The sequence below is a fragment of the Crassostrea angulata genome, chromosome 4 (assembly GCF_025612915.1).
Source record: "Crassostrea angulata isolate pt1a10 chromosome 4, ASM2561291v2, whole genome shotgun sequence".
Taxonomy (NCBI): Eukaryota; Metazoa; Mollusca; class Bivalvia; order Ostreida; family Ostreidae; genus Magallana; species Magallana angulata.
Window position 1 is genome coordinate 8,620,026 of NC_069114.1, and position 17,942 is coordinate 8,637,967.

The 17,942-nt window shown below is 34.5% G+C and overlaps 1 protein-coding gene across 1 annotated transcript in view; it reads right to left on the reverse strand.

Annotated features, from left to right (window-relative positions):
• LOC128179935 (SCO-spondin-like) overlaps positions 1-8,773 on the reverse strand; it is a 28,546-nt gene extending 19,773 nt beyond the window's left edge. Inside the window, exons 1-15 of the mRNA XM_052847621.1 lie at positions 8,696-8,773; positions 8,029-8,089; positions 7,570-7,734; positions 6,110-6,220; positions 4,914-5,024; positions 4,091-4,249; positions 3,574-3,684; positions 3,118-3,231; positions 2,602-2,781; positions 2,341-2,511; positions 2,014-2,184; positions 1,570-1,740; positions 1,084-1,254; positions 596-766; positions 96-266 (exon numbers count right to left, since the gene is read on the reverse strand). Of these exons, the coding sequence (XP_052703581.1) occupies positions 96-266; positions 596-766; positions 1,084-1,254; positions 1,570-1,740; positions 2,014-2,184; positions 2,341-2,511; positions 2,602-2,781; positions 3,118-3,231; positions 3,574-3,684; positions 4,091-4,249; positions 4,914-5,024; positions 6,110-6,220; positions 7,570-7,734; positions 8,029-8,089; positions 8,696-8,698 (2,041 nt within the window). The 5' untranslated portion in view covers positions 8,699-8,773. The remainder of the gene's footprint in view (positions 1-95; positions 267-595; positions 767-1,083; positions 1,255-1,569; positions 1,741-2,013; positions 2,185-2,340; positions 2,512-2,601; positions 2,782-3,117; positions 3,232-3,573; positions 3,685-4,090; positions 4,250-4,913; positions 5,025-6,109; positions 6,221-7,569; positions 7,735-8,028; positions 8,090-8,695) is intronic.
• Positions 8,774-17,942: the final 9,169 nt, after the last annotated feature.

Sequence of the window (17,942 nt, forward strand, 5' to 3'; positions counted from 1 at the left end):
ATATTTATAGAAATATAATCAATTAAACAGAAATATGAGATGCAAATGTCTACAGCCAATTTGTTTCATTCAGTTGTAACAAAGTAATAACTCACTCGGACAGTTGTGTGTGTTACAGGCCTGTGTTGATGAGGAGAAGCTGGGACAGTTGGCGCCGCCATATTGTGGTGCAGGGTTGGTGCACGTGCGGCTTCGTGATTGTATACCACCTCCACATGTTTCTGTGCACGTGCCCCAGTTACTCCAGGTCGCCCACGAGCCATCAACTGAAATGCACATTTGCACATGCATGATGAACTTAAACATTGCGTAAAAAAATCAACAGAATAATTTTATACAGTAACAATTAGTTTCCGTTGAATTCCTTATTAACGATAATACCCTCTCCCACCATCAAAGTTGCATTACACGCTCAATTAGCGCCAATTGATTTTTGGCCATTACGCACTTATACTTTGTATAGTACAGACACAATGGCCTTAAAATCTTACAAAAAATCTTGGTCAAGGATTCTGTTTTCTGACTTTTCAACTTTCATTTATGAAAAACTTTTTTTTTCAAAATCTCAATTTATAATGCATGCTTATGGTCTCACTTGGACAGTGGTGGGTGTTACACGTGGTTCTGTCATCGGGCACGCCCACGCACGCTTTTCCTAGGTACTGAGGGGCGGGGTTAGTACAGGTCCTCGCCCTGTCCTTGGTCCCTCCCCCGCACGTCACCGTGCATGATGTCCACGTGGTCCACGCTGCCCAATTGCCGTCAACTTTGAAGAAAGATAAATATGAGACCAGCTGAATAGTGTAATTCCTTTTTTTGACATTTTTTTAGTCTTCATATTTCTGTTTTTGTTGTTGTAGATACTTTGGTAGAACAAAGGTTCTTTTCTCTGTTTTGTATGTTGAAAAGAGAAAATCAATCTCAATAAAATCGATATAAGAATTAAAACCTAAAAATTCCTATTTTCATTGAATTTTCGTTTTCGAAAATAACTCAAACGCCGCGTTCACCTCCTTGATATGCCACGGTGAGTTTGCTTAAAACGCCGCGGTGAAATTACTCTAAAGACCGCGGTGAGCTTACTTGGACAGTGATGGGTGTTGCAATCAGTCCTGTCGGCTCCTGACCCGACACAGTCGTTACCCAGGTACTGAGGGGCGGGGTTAGTGCACGTCCTGGACCTGTCCTTGGTCCCGCCTCCACAGGTCACGGTGCATGAACCCCAGCTGGCCCAAGATGCCCAGTTACCGTGAACTGATGGTGAATAAAAAAACCCCAAACAAAGTTAACAGATAAGTTAGAAAAAAAGATCGGTTTGTCTCGTTGGTAAACAAAAACTGGTAGTTTTACAAGTTTGTTTTACAAGAACCAAAAGTCATCGATTTTATTATCTTTTATTGTTTAAGAAAAAAATTAATTAATTTTTAATCAAAAAAGTATTTTATATTGGACTGTAGTAATTTTGTATACTGGTTTTTAGCGAGAATCTCCCTTCCAAAATTTTTTTTCAAATAGTTAAGTCTGGAACTTATGCAAAGCTAAGTACTGGGTGATTATAGAATTACGTACTTGGACAGTTGTGTGTGTTACAGGATGTTGAACTAGAGGACGATCCAGCGCATGCGTTTCCACCATACGCTGGGGCGGGGTTGTTACAGCTACGTCCTCTGACCTTGGTTCCACTAGCGCATGTTTTGGAACAAGAACCATAGCTGCCCCAAGCTCCCCAGTTTCCGTGTACTGTGAATATAATATCAGTTTATTTCATAAATTCATGACCACCTCGTTCAACTTGAAAGTCTTTGATATTTTGCATTCTTATGAATTTAGTAAAAAGTAAAAACAAACATTTCAGTGTGAACCTTTCACCCAAAGTTCAAAGTTCAGGTGTCAGTTTGGGATCAAACCGTTTGAAAAGCATAATTTTGTGTTGAAATGAGTTTATTGATTTGATCACGTGACTAACAAATCTCACATTCAATTGGTCAGTGTTGCTGATTAATTTTTACGTACTTGGACAGTTGTGTGTGTTACAAGACGTAGAACTTGAGGAGGACCCAGCACAGGCGTTTCCTCCATAGGCAGGGGCGGGGTTGTTACAGCTACGTCGTCTGACCTTGGTTCCACTCGCGCATGTTTTGGAACAAGAACCATAGCTGCCCCAGGCTCCCCAGTTTCCATGGACTATAGATTGAAACATACATTTTGTTTAAAACGTCAAATAACTTGATGGACTCCGAACAAAGAAGTTTTAAATATTGTGATTGACATAAATCAATTAAAAACATTCTCTGAAAAATTGGCATCAAAATCAGATTTTATCAAATCTATTGCACATACTTGGACAGTTGTGTGTGTTACAAGACGTAGAACTAGAGGACGATCCAGCGCAGGCGTTTCCTCCATAGGCAGGGGCGGGGTTGTTACAGCTACGTCGTCTGACCTTGCTTCCACTGGCACAAGTCTTTGAGCAAGAACCATAGCTTCCCCACGAACCCCAGTTTCCATGGACTGAAAATTAAGAATACCATACATTATGTTTAATTAGATTCTAAGTAATTACTTTTAAAGTTCAATCCCAGTCACTAACTAGAAACCTACTTGGACATCTGTGTGTGTTGCAGCTTTGGGTGTTTGACGAGGACCCGGAGCAAGACGAGCCGCCATTGGCTGGAGCCGGGTTGTTACACTTTCTGTAGCGAGTGTAGGTTCCTGACCCACAGGATTTCGTGCAGGACCCAAACGACCCCCAGGACCCCCAGTTACCGTTAACCATGGGTGCTGAAAATAGGATAAAAAAAACATGTAATAAATCCGATGCTATGTGCTTTAGATAATTACAACTGAATAACCATCTATACGATCGATGTTTTGCCGTTAGGGAGAATCGTAATTCATTATTTTACTACTGTTTTAACACTTATGATATTTGGCACATTATGTACAAAAGTAGTCAAAAGCATTTACTTTACAAGAAACCAACAAATTTAATATAAGCACCTTTTTGGATTCACAAAATATCACAGAACAAAAGACCTAGAATTACCGCACTATTCTGTAAGCATTGTAGTTTTTGTATTGCCCGAATCACCAGAAAAATAGTTTACGAAACATTACCTGGTTTTTCACACATGGTATAAATGCTGGTGTGAGTACATGGAAGATCGTTCCATCCTTTTCTACTGGTCAGGATGTGTATACAGTGTTCGCCCCCAGAGTTATTCGGCTCACCTATTTTTTTTTTTACATTGAAAAGGTGCAAATATCACAACCTAACTTGAGTAAAAAATCATAAAACCGTCACCATAAACATCATCATCATCATCATCATCATCATCATAATCATCATCACCACGTGCAACGTCCTTGTTGTGTATCCTAATAACTACGTTAACTTTATTGATAATTATCAGTGGAATGTGGCAGAGAAGTAAACAAAAACTCTTATGATTCCCAACAAGAAGCTGCTCAAATGACAAATTAAAACCAGATTAAGAATGTGAGAGAGAAAAACTATGTGTAGAATATTCTAAATAAATAAAAACAATAATTCGTTTTACTTCTTTAACCTACCGCGGTTCCATTTGGTGTAGGACCATGAGCGGGTCCCACTGGAGAAGAACCAGTATCCTTCCTTGTTCCCGTCAATACCACTGGTCCACACGGAGTTACCGCCGATAAGACCTGTCGTTACATTACGTATCACACTATTGATTACATGTTATACAACTAATACATAGTCGATTACATGAAATAAAACTATACATAATTTGTTTTATTAAATGTTGATTTCTATGTCGGATTTATCTTTTAGTTTTCAAATTTTGTCTCTCTTTATGTATATACTGGCGGTGTTTTACGTTTTTTTCTTTCAGTATAACTATAGTTCGTACATATATCTTGGTAAAAGAAAATCTTTCAATTTCGCTTTTAAATATGAAACATTTCTAGATTTTATTAGCGGCAGGTATATAGTAAAAGCATATCTCAATTGTCTGCCATTATGTATTCTATGTAAACCTTTATTTTAGCTGCAGAGAAAATTAGGTCTTTAGAATATGACATAATTGCCTTTTGACCTTAAACTGACCTTCGACGTAGTACTGCTCGGAGCTGTCCTCGATACTGACCAGGTTGGCGCCATAACTCTGACACGTCCTGAGGGCCGATATCCAGTTGGTCCGTCCGAACATCCGGTAACATTTACCACTCCTCTGACTCCACCCACTTCCGCAGCTGCTGGTTCCGCCTACAAGTATATTTAGTCTAAAGTATACGGGACAAAAGTGAAAATTAAAGCCATTTCTGTCTCACTTTAATTTTACTTTTCAGGAGCATTCTCGAGAATTTCAGAAAATTCCAAGTTATATGACTTTTTCGAGAAATTTCGACGCATGAATACCACGTAAAATAAAATGCACGAAAAATTTAAAAGCATGTAGCATATACTTAAAAAAAATTTAATTCAGGTCAAACTCTTCAAAGTCAGATTCAATAATTGCTCCTTGTTCTTTAGATTTGAATAAGCGCTACTGACAATTGAAAATTTACGTCAGCTAATTTCGACAATTCACTACGAATAAGAGCAGCACTTTTATACTTGATAATAACATTTACCGACTATTGATTGGATAATATAAATAAAAAGGCCATGTTCCAGCATTTCATATTATATTGCATGTTTTTTTTTCATGAGTTTCAATTTTTATTTTAGCGACACAGCTCGGAATTTTCCGAGGTGTGCAGAAAAGGCCCGAGAAGTTACGATTGAGTGATTTTAAAAGCGCAAAAAAAATATGCAACTTCTCGGGTCTTATCGAACGAGCTCGCAATTTTCCGAGGTCTGCCGGAAAGGCCCAAAAAGTTGCGATTAAAAAATCACCCAGAACCATGTAGTTAGTTTGTGGACTTACGGTGGATCTCGCAGACATAGGCTATACCCCTGTTACAGGGCAGGTCATTCCATCCCCTCCGGCTGGTGTAGACGTGCAGACAGTGTTCGCCCCCAGCGTTATTGGGCTCGCCTGAAGTAAAGTCGATCATTATATTAGTTTCATCGGCTTTTTAGGTACATCCAATTTTCTAACTAAAGTTAAATATATTTATGAAAATTAATAACTTGTAACTATACACTGCTAATGATATATGATTTTAGTTGAATGGTAAATGTCGATATTGATATTTTATAGTTATCGTAGTGCGACGTGGGGTCATTTTTCGTCCGTTAACAACTTTACATTTTTTTTAAACTACAAGGCCAATTGTTACCACTGTTGCTTTCAACTGAAGCATCCTTAGGATAAAATGAATCTTAATTGTAAAATTTATGACCCAACCATCTACCGAGTCTCAAAGGCAAAAAAAAAAGGCCAAATTTTCTGAAATCCTCTTCCTTACCACACAGATATGGGGAAAATACTGAATACTGAATACTGAGTATTATGTCCATGAAGACCTCTACCAAAATTGTGAAATTCGTGGCCTCTGGGTCAGGGGTTTGGGTCCTCCTTTCAATAAATTGATATTTGCAAAAATAAAAAAAAAAAGAAACCAGGGGTAACAGTCAGAGGAGTCAAAAATAAAATCATAGACATTCCAAAATGAAGCCTAGCAGTAAAACAAACTCGAGACTCCCTGACATGTCCTTCTAAGGGCCATAGTACTCAGGTGACCGTCACGGCCTTTGTGTCTTTTGTTTTAGAAATATACACAATTAAATTTTTCTTTTCTTCTTTTTTACTTTAAGCAATTAAAAGTTGCAATAATATTGAAAGTTTTATAGACAGCGCCATCGCGCCGTCACAAAAAGCGTTCTCACGCTTCGATTCTTTAATATTCATAACAAGCTGCTGCCTTATACTTACCTTCTCGCTATAATTACTCCACACAACGTTACCGTCATACTACATGTAATAAACCAACTTTGTTATAAAGCAGTTTGTAACAGCTTGTAGCTACCACAACGCCGGCGCAATGTTTTGAAGTGGTATAAAATGTCGGTTGATCTTTTGCAGTTGACCCTGTCAATACACCTTACGTTCTTTCTATGTTTGTCGAGTCCATCTTAATAAATGGTATGGAAAAAATATTTGAAAAATAAGATTCGAACCTCTGTACCACTTGGTGTAGGACCACTTCGAGAAACCACTGTACCACGCCCATGCTCCTTCGTAGTTCCGGTCCGATCCACTGGTCCAAGCCGTGTTTCCACCAATCAGATCTAACGTAACAAAACACATATGTTGACACCCGAGGTCAAGATCTAAGAGATGCTTAATCAAATCAACATAAAATCGCAGAAAATCGTTGGGTGTTCATTAATGCTATTTACTCAAGACGATTTCAGACATGGCGTCAAAAACACTAATAAACTGAGAAACATACAAAATTTAATTAATGATACAGAAGTTTATTAATATCATCGTATGAAATTATAAAGAAATATCAAAATGTTACCCCTGGCCTCTCTGTAATATGGCATTATTATAATAACATGTCATAAAAGAGACATGTTCAGTTAGAATTAGAACTCATTAATTCAGGATCAAGACCGCACAATATATCCATAAAATAGAGGACTGCGATTTACAAAAGAACTTACGACAAAGTCTTAAGTTAAATATTTCAGTCTCATGGAACGGTCTTTAATGAACAAAATTAATATCAAACCATTTATTTACAACTACTTTGATTTCCATAATTCTATTTTACAAATATATTGTATTACAATAAAACATTGATTAGTTTGTGATTAATAAACATTCATTAATTTGTTCGTAAATTCTTTTGTAAAAGGCATCCCTGGTCTCTTGTGATAAATGTACCACGTACTCTCAATGAAGTACTGTTTCCTATAGAAGTAAGTGCTATATAAATGTACCACATACTCTCAATAAAGTACTGTTTCCTATAAAAGTAAGTGCTATATAATTGTACTACGTTCTCTCAATGAAGTACTGTTTCCTATAAAAGTAAGTGCTATATAAATGTACCACGTACTCTCCATGAAGTACTGTTTCCTATAAAAGTAAGTGCTATATATACGGTAAATGTACCACATACTCTCAATGAAGTACAGTTTCCTATGGAAGTAACTGCTATATAAATGTACCACATACTCTCAATAAAGTACTGTTTCCTATACAAGTACATGTAACTGTTATATCAATGTACTACGTTCTCTCAATGAAGTACTGTTTCCTATTAAAGTAACTGCTATATGAATGTACTACGTTCTCTCAATGAAGTACTGTTTCCTATAAAAATAACTGCTATATAATTGTACTACGTTCTCTCAATGAAGTACTGTTTCCTATAAAAGTAACTGCTGTATAAATGTACTACGTTTTCTCAATGAAGTACTGTTTCGTTTAAAAGTAACTGCTATATAAATGTACTACGTACTCTCAATGAAGTACTGTTTCCTATACAAGTAAGTGCTATATAAATGTACCACGTACTCTCAATGAAGTACTGTTTCTTATACAAGTAATTGCTATATAAATGTACCACATACTCTCAATGAAGTACTTTTCCTATACAAGTAACTTATATAAATGTACCACGTACTCTCAATGAAGTACTGTTCCCCCGAGGAGTCGATGCTGACCAGGTTGGCGCCGTACCTCTGACAGTCCCTGGCGGCCAGGGACCACTCCTTGGAGCTGGTGAACAATTTGTAGCAGTTACTGCCGTACCCCGACCAACCGCTCGGACAGGCCGCGTAGGAATATCCTGAGAAAAAGAAAATCTTTAGTTTTTACACGAAGATTATGAATTACAAGTTCATGATTTCCATCAACTACTAGTATTAAACAGAATAAACATTTATCAAAAGAATATGATCTTGATATTTAAAATATAAATACAACAATATTAATTCAATGTACAACAACTCTGACATCGGAAAAGGTTATCACATATAAAATATTGATAAAAAATATAATATACGTAAACATTATACTTCTAAAAAAGTTCAACTGTTCAACAGTTTTGCAGTTTCCTCGGATTTGTAGAAAATAAACAAACCTGTCAACACGAGAATTAAAACAGCGACGAAGCAGCTTCTCGAAGACAGCTTTTGCCCAATCTGTGAAGAGAACACTAATAAAGGTGCTATGGGTTTGGGAAAAGATTAAAGATTTTATCAATTATACTGAATTCTCAAAACATATTTCAATCTTAGATGTTTTAGATGTTCGGCATATTTTTGAAGAATATAATATATGTGATCTGACACAATTGATACTGCACATGTATATATGAAAGCAAACTTTTAAAATTGAAATTTAACTTTTCATGCAGCTTATGTAATCATAGTTTCCTTACACTTAGATTGACAATGCGACGATACTTTAGAAGAAAAAAATTATAAGCCGTCAATATGAAATATAAAACAAAAATTAATATATATATATATATATACATTAAAAGTCATAAGATAATCACAAAGAGCGAAGTAGGGGTGAACAAGTTGGTTGAACACTCCCAAAAATGCACGGTTGTTTTATTTTTCATAAATGTTAATTGTAAGTTAATCGAATAAAGTATAAATTGAAAACATTAATTATTTAGTAAAATAAAAAGTTCAAATTCAATTCATAATGAATTTTAAATTCCAGAAAAGGTTTACGAATAAAGAGAGATATATATTAATAAAATATGAAAGTTAAAATAGAAAAGTATTATTTTTTACCATATTGATAGGGAAACCTGTGTCTCGCAGGCTACCGGCTTGTGTTAATGACTTTGATTTTTTACAATTTCATTTGACCCATTTTTCTTATTAATACGCAATAATCTCTGTGACTTGGCATTAACAGCAAATATCGTTGCATAACCATTTGGTAGTCAACGAAGATTTATTAGAGAAATCTGATTAAATAATACTAATAACAACACAGTTTAACACTAACATTTTAAAGTGCAAGTAAAACTAAAATAAATGAAGTATAGTTCTATATTTGATTATACGCTTTATACATAGAAAGCGAAAAGTTTAATCCGATCCGAATTAACAAATACTCAGTAATACCATATAAAATTTGCATTGGGTACATTTAACTAAAACTGTCCTTTTCGAATTGTATATGGTTTGCTTAGTAATTAAAATATACTGTGCATTTTCTCCTATATTTTAATTACCAACCCCTCCCTTCAAAAGAAAAAAAAAACCCCTGAAAAAAACCCTCCAAAAATCAAACAAACAAACCCCCTCATCCGCCACCCCCGGCCCCTCCCCAAAAAACCCTCCAGACCTGAATAGTTTGCATAGACAAGCTGAGACGACCAATTAACTTAATGGGAAAATACGCCCCCTTAAAAAAACCAGTTTTGAAACAATTACATAATGATAATGAACAAAAACATTTTGTCATATTATGCACGTATGTTTAAATAAATCTGAATGTTAATTTTCATCGGAAATGGGCGTGGTTAACAGCATCACACGCTTGGTTCTGCGCCGCCTGGTGATAATTACAGTCTGCATTTATACTTACAATATGTCACATGACGCAGGCAGTTCAGACACTGACGTGATTTTTATGCTTAACTTAATTGCAAAAGGCGTTGATTTTAATTGCAAGTTCAATTTGAGAATATAAGAAATGAATCATTTTTGGACTTTTATCACAGTCGGTACGTGATCAAATCAATCGTTATATGAGCCCTTTGCGTTTTAGATTAAATTTGATCACGTGTCCGACTGTTATGGTCACCCAATGAATATCAAACAATCCCTAATTGCTTATTCATTGATGCATTAGGGTACAATGGACGCTTTAAAAAGAAAGATAATTCTCATAGCGATAAAATATCATTTTCTTCAAAGATATAGACAGGAAAGACAATTTTCAAAACATCTGTCGGCTGAAAGCCTACGTAATCGTTTTTGTATTTATTTCTAATACAGAGTACAATTATGTGAAAGCAAAAAAAAGTCCCTTATTTTCGTGTTTTGCATGTTAGGGTTGATACATTAGACGTGCACTTTTTCATGAACTGAAATTGCCGACTTCAAAGGGTCGATCTAGATTCCGTATAATCACAACCGATGACCATTAATCATAAGTTTATTCACCGCAAAACTGTTTTTCAAAGAAGACAAGATTGTCTATAAATTACTCATCTCATCATGTCTATACCTTTAACATTTTAGAAATTATTTCTTTAGCCATCTATCAAATTATTAAACAAAGTCGGGCGTAAAGTTATGAGCAAGATACAATGCTCACAATTCTTTGTCAAGTAAACAAGGCTCGTGCCCTGTTTTTGTTTAAGTAGTTTCAATATACCAATAAAAAGTCTTTTTCAAGATGATTTGTCTATCTTTCTATTCATTCTAAGAATAGATAAACAATTCCTAATATTTAACACATTCATTTTAGGTCTAAAATTGGAATTTTCACTTCAACATTTAAAATGTAAACAAAGGCTTTGTTTACATAGCAAAGAATTGTAAGCACTGTAACTCGCTTATAACTCAACGGATGATACTCAAATTTTGATTGCATATTTAAAAAAGCAAAGTTCTTCATCTGAAATATTATGTTTTAAAATGGCTACCGCCATGAATATCTTTTTTAAAAGTGTACACGGCGGCAGGAGCCGACATTGTACTATTAATATGTATTGACGTAATGTTCTATATAATTTTGCATATTTTACTAAGTCTATCAAACCATAAATAACACTTCACAGTGATATATTTACATCTGACAAGTATAATTCCCTCTATTTCGTTCGGAAACTTATAGTTGCATTGTAATTCATAGCTCTATCGAAACAGCCAGACTGAAATTTACACGCCCCGTTTACCTACAGCGACTTAAGAAAAATCAAAGTACTGAAGTACTGACGGGAGTTGATTTTATCGATTATCATTTATTTCAAAATCAATTTTTCTTGCATGGCAATTAGTTTCTAGATTGTATTTGAATTACGCACTTTTTTATAATATGAATTTTTAGACTTTTCCGACAAGAATTTCGAGAAACCCCATATGAATCATGTTGTGAAATATCTAAAGATATATTTCAACTACTAGTACGTATTAGTTATCGAAAGAATTCTAAAAATTGTATGGATCCAAGCACTATTGATATTGAACTCTAGCTAGTCTCGTTTTACTAGACGCTCGGCTGTCTCCGTTAATATCTGACAAGCAAGAGAGCCCCTCTCTGCTTGTCGGAGATTTACGGAGACAGCCAAGCGTCTGGTTGAACGAGACTATATTAACCCTGGCGTAGGAATACATGAGACTACAAAAATATCTAAATTGTTCGTAGTATAAAAAATTTGACTATTTTCAAAATGTTTGTAGATAAGTTTCCTTGAAAAATAATGCTTCAGCATACATTACATCGAATTTTTTCTATTATTTTCAAGAACTTAGTCTTGTCAGCGGTGATGATTTGTGCTTAGGTCCAAACACTGTTTCACTTTCGGTTTGCCAGAGTAACTGCATAGGAGAGTTGATTAAAATCAACTCCCAATTAAGGACTAAGAAATCATGTTGATGTCAGACTCTAATTTGCCTAGGAGCTGTTTCTTTTAGCTCGGACCCTTCCTGGCAAACTCAAATAGGACCCCCCCCCCCCCCGGAAAAATGTTCTGGATCCGCGCATGAACATTTATTTACATGTAGTGAATTTTACTTACTTTTTACAATAAATTATTAATTTCTTAAAAGAAGGATGGAAATATAAACAATAAAATACTTTCTTTGATAATTTATGCGTTTTATGAAGGTAGCGATCATTGCAGAATTTTTTTAACATATTACATGTAACCCGCTTACGCGGGTTAAGCATTTTTTCTGCAATATCGCCACCTTCATATCCTGCATGAATCATCAAAGAAAGCATTTCTTGTTTCAATGAAAAAAAAGCCATCTAATTTATTGGAAATAGAACCAACTGTTGCATGCATGTCCTTTTGAATGCAAATGTCGGCGTTAGTATGGATGAAGCTCAGATAGGTATGCATACTTTATTAACAGGATACATTAAAACATCGATTACAGTTTTGATTTCAAAAGTTTATCACCACTATCCATGACATGATAATTTAAAGTGTGCATCATTTAAATCTAAACAAAAGCAAACAACTTTGTCTTTGAAGTACGTATTATTTATAAAATGGATTAACGTTTTTCCAACATTCTATCAATACATTCAGGGTAAAACCTATCATCCAAAGAATTTTGATTGTCCTTAAAGTGGATTTATGTCAATCCATATTTAAGTAAATTACAAAAGGCCTCGGTCCATTGACCTGATAAGTCTGTAAGTTGATAAATACTTAATATATTTATAAAAGCTTTTTGACCAATGTACTACCGTTACGGCTGTATAAATTGGGTCATTCGGATTCAGAGGGGTTAGACTCTATTAACAAAAAGCTCGACTCCATTACGAGAGGACAAATGGACTTAACACGTGGAGATTTAAAATGGTTAAGGACGTTTGTCCAGTAAAAGAGCATTTTACAAATACGAGATCAGAACAGTTACAGTTGTTGAATATGTCAGTATATCACAGGCTTTTATTCGTTTTCCATGTATTGAAACAAATACTGTAGAAACACGTTATTTCGTCGGGTCAAAATTTCTTTGTGTTTTTAACGAAACAACATTTCGATGGTATTTAATGTCGTCACATATAAATCTAGATTAATATAAATATTTAAGAAATAAACAACGTTATTTAGTGAACATGGCGTTTTGAATAGCAATTGCTCTGTTGGCATATTCCATGATGCGCGCTAGCGCATCATTGAAAATATGCCAGCAGAGCAGTTGCTATTCATAACGCCATGTTCACTAAATAATCGTTGTTTATTACTTATATTTGCATTTTACCACTCGCAAATACCATGGATTAGCCTAGAGCTTGACATTTAGCTATTACATCAAAAGTAAACATTCAGACTGTAATGTATCTTTTTAATTCACATAGATTTGTTAACAGAATCAATGATAGTTACTGTTACAGTAATTCCTTTACAATGTTATCAAAAACATGTTTTAATATTACATGTAAATACGTCAATTTTAATGGAGTTGGAGAAAAACACATGATGTATCGTATAGTGGTTTAAATCTATAACGTCATGGAAAAGTATATATAACGTTACACCTTTATGACGTCATAGTGTACTGACAGAGCAATTGCGATTATAGAGAAATAATTGCAGCTCCTCCGTATGAGCTTACAATGGGAAAGAACAATGGAAATGCAAATATAGTAAAATGTATCATTCACCTATTAACTCTGTATTCAGTAATACAGTACTTTGGATAAAATATCGTCATGGATTTAATTTCGTTGATTTATACTGCCAACAAAAAAAACCCGAATTGCAATCCTCAACGAATATTTCTGCTTTTACAGTATCTGTAATGGTTCATCGACACACAGAAGGACTTTGAGTGGACATTGAGCGCGCTGATTAGTCGTGGCCATTTATTTTTTACATTTTAATTATCTCCCTTAAAGGGAGAGCTCTCCATAAAGATATAAGAAAATAATTTAATTCTGGTTGTAACGCGGCATCTGATTGGATAGAAAAATTTAGTTGAATTTTTATAACCTGGTTTTCACGTCACAATGTACTAACGTCAAAAACGTACTAATCCGCCTGACGTTACTTTTGAATTTTGAACAGATAAATAGCATTTTTAAAAGTAAAACGCACTCAATTTGTACGGTAAATAACAGAAAATTTAATTATAAGGAATGAACTCAATATCTACCCTATTTATTATTATGTTTAAATAAATCATTATCAAGATCAATATTTTAATGTTAATTTTCATCGGAAGTGCATTGCCTTAAATGGGCGTGATTAACAGCATCACGGGGTTGGTTCTGCGCCGCCTGGTGATTATTACAGTCTGCATTTTTATACTTACAGAATGTCAAATGACGTACGCAGTTCAGGCCCAGACGGGGTTTTTATGATTAAGATAATGGAAAAAGACGATGATTTTAATTGTAAGTTCAATTTGAAAATATCAGAAATGGATATCATTTTTGGACTTTTATTACAGTCGGTACGTGATCAAATCAATCGTTATATGAGCCTTTTGGGTTTTAATTTGGATTTGATCACGTGTCCGACTGTCATGATCACACCATAAATATCAATTTGAACATTCCCTAATTGCTTATTCATTGATGTATTAGGGTACAATGAAAGCTTTAAAAAGAAAGATAATTCTCATAGCAATGAAATATCATTTTCTGTAAAGGATATAAGCCAAAAACTGTCCATTCTGTGAGAGAAAGAACTGATCGAGGCCCGAAGGGCCGAGATCAGTTCTTTCTCTCACAGAATGGACAGTTTGAGGCTTATATCCGACTTAAAACATTCTCCTCTTTTGTATAAGAATGGACTTCAACAGGTACACCAGTAGACAATGAAATAAAGAGAGCTATTTTTAACCACCCCTAACAAAAAAAGCGAGTAGAATTCTGTTTCTATTGTCTACTTAGTGGACAGGTACAGGTGACTTTTTAGCTCACCGAGACGAAGTCAGGGGGAGCTTATGCTATACCCTCGGCGTCGGCGTCGGCGTCCGGACCTGGTTAAAGTTTTTGTTGCAGGTCCTGTATCTAAGCTATTACTTGTCCTATCTTCACCAAACTTGCATGGATGATGCATCTGGACCTACTTATGGACTTGAAAGACTTGGATGCTGAATCTGAGTCCTAAATTTCAGATGCTGGAGGAGGTTAAGATTGTTGGACCAGGTTAAAGTTTTTGTTGCAGGTGCCCTTTGATAGCAATATCTAAGTTACTGCAGGTCTGTACTTCACCAAACTTGCATGGATGGTGTGTCTTATGATACTGATGCACCAGACAGGCTTGAGTGCTGAATCTTAGCTATAGGTTGCGGATGCTGGAGGAGGTTAAGGTTTTTGGAGCTGGTTAAAGTTTTTGTTGCAGGTGCCCTTTGATAGCAATATCTAAGTTACTGCAGGTCCGTACTTCACCAAACTTGCATGGATGGTGTGTCTTATGATACTGATGCACCAGGCAGGCTTGAATGCTAAATCTGAGCTATAGGTTTCAGATGCTGGACAAGGTTAAGGTTTTTAGAGCTGGTTAAAGTTTTTGTTGCAGGTGCCCTCTGATGATTATATCTTAGTTACTACTTGTCCTAACTTCACCAGACTTGCATGGATGGTGCGTCTTATGATACTGATGCACCAGGCAGGCTTGAATGCTGAATCTGAGCTATAGGTTTCGGATGCTGGACAAGGTTAAGGTTTTTAGAGCTGGTTAAAGTTTTTGTTGCAGGTGCCCTCTGATGATTATATCTTAGTTACTACTTGTCCTAACTTCACCAGACTTGCATGGATGGTGCGTCTTATGATACTGATGCACCAGACAGGCTTAAATGCTGAATCTGAGCCATAGGTTTCGGATGCTGAAGGAGGTTAAGGTTTTTAGAGCTGGTTAAAGTTTTTTAAACAGGTGCCCTCTGATGATTATATCTTAGTTATTACTTGTCCTAACTTCACCAGACTTCCATGGATAGTGCGTCTTATGATACTGATGCACCTGACAGGTTTGAATGCTGAGTCTGAGCAATAGGTTTCAGATGCTGGATATGATTAAGTTTTTTGGAACAGGTCACATGTTTAATAGATAATAGTACTTTTTCAAACTTGCATAGTTGATTAAACTGTAGTATGAATGAATCACAGAGGAAGGTTCAGATGCAGAGCTTGATCTCCATTATCAAGGATGCTATAAAATATATCTTAGTTATTACAGGTCCTAACTTCACCAAACTTGAATGGGTGGTGTGTCTTATGATACAGATACACCTGACAGGCATGGATGTTGAATCTGAGCCAAAGGTTGCAGATGCTGGAGCAGGTTAAGGTTTTAATTGCTAGTGCCCTCTGATGATGATATCTTAGTTATTACTGGTCTGAACTTCACCAAACTTGCATGGAGATGCGTCTTATGTATACTGATGCACCTGACAGGCTTGAATGCTGAATCTGAGCCATAGGTTTCGGATGCTGAATGAGGTTTAATTTTTTTGGAACATGTCACATGTTTTATAGATGATAGCTTGCATAGTTGATTTAACTATATTATAAATGAAACACAGAGGTTGCTTCAGATGCAGAGCCTGATCTCCATTATCAAGGATGCTAAAGAAATCTCCTACCTCATTCAAACCTGCCCGATAGATAGATGTGTTTGTTGATAAATGATATAACATGATTCCTATAATATAGTATTGTATGGTATGAAACAATATTGTTTAATATGATACAATATAATATCATATGTAATATAAAAAGTTATATGATACGATATGATATTGTATAAATTTTTTTGATATTTTATGTTATGATATTGTATCATGATATCGTTATGTATAGTATTGTATATTATGATACAATATTGTATAATATTATATTGTATTATTAATTTACTATTTAATCACATGATACTATTACATAAGATATTGCAAATATAATATTGTATCCTATGATACTATATTGTATTTTCTATAATATTGTATCATACGATTTTGTATAATATGATATTAGTTTCTGAAATATAGAATTATATCACATGAAATTGTATAATATGATACTGTTATATTATATAATATCGTATCATACGATATTGTATAATATGATATTGGTTTATAATATGATTTATTATCACATCTGATTCACATGAAATTGTATTGTATGATATTGTTAAATATATTATTGTATCATATGATACAATATGTATAATATAATATTGTATTATATAATATTTTACTTTATCACATAATATTGTATCATTTGATATGATACAATGTTGTATCAAATAACATTGTATAATATGATACAATATCATATTATGTAACAAAAATGATACAGTATCATGCAATATCATACTATATTATACAATATAATATCATATGTTTCAATGTTATGATGTATTATGTAATATGATATTGTAATATAATACTATATTGTTTATTATATTATGATATTGTATTATTTGATCAAATACAATAACGTATAACACAATACAATGTCATATCATACGTTAACAATATCATATCTCATCATTGTTTATTATGGTATTTTATTGTATTATATGCTACATGTATATGTTGTAAATATGATAGGATGCAATATCTAATTTTAAATTATTGTATTGATTAACTTATGAACATATGATTATCATACAATTTTTTAACAGATGATATACGATATTGTGTCAAAACAGAATCCATGAATATCCAAGATCATAAAGTATGATTTTCATTTAATATGATAAAGGTGGTCTCATAAAGGTGAAGTCTCATAAGGGTGATGCCTCGTCTCGGTGAGCTTTGTAATCTGTGATTACCTATGTTTAGGTATAACTTTAACTGCATGATTTTTTATTCATTCACACTACTTGTGTCTTAGTACTGAGATGTCTTCCTCTGATGGAGAAAGCATTTTCTTAACTCAGTCAAAATTCAAAGATGATAATGAAAATCATCCAAACACGGATGGTGTTCTAAGTGACATTTTAGATATGGAGGCTGGGCCAGATTTTGATTTAATTCAGAACTGTGTCTTTTCTGTTATCTCTGATGAAGATATGATTAACGCTAGTCAAGAAGTAGAGAGCATTGATAGGTTTTTAAAACCTCTGAATCAGCAGGATTTGGATGACTTAATACGGAGTGGTTTGTCTAAGAAAACGGACATTGAGCAGGGAAATATTTCTTTCAAATTTAAGTTTTGAAATCCTTAAAACACATGTGAATAACCAGTGAAATCTGGATTTGAATACTATTTTCCTGATTCCACAGATATATACAAGTGCATTTGGATTATTTTCCACTCGCGTATAAGTGCATTTGAATTATTTTTCAGAGATGTATCAGTTCATTTGGATTATCATATTTCAGAGCATGC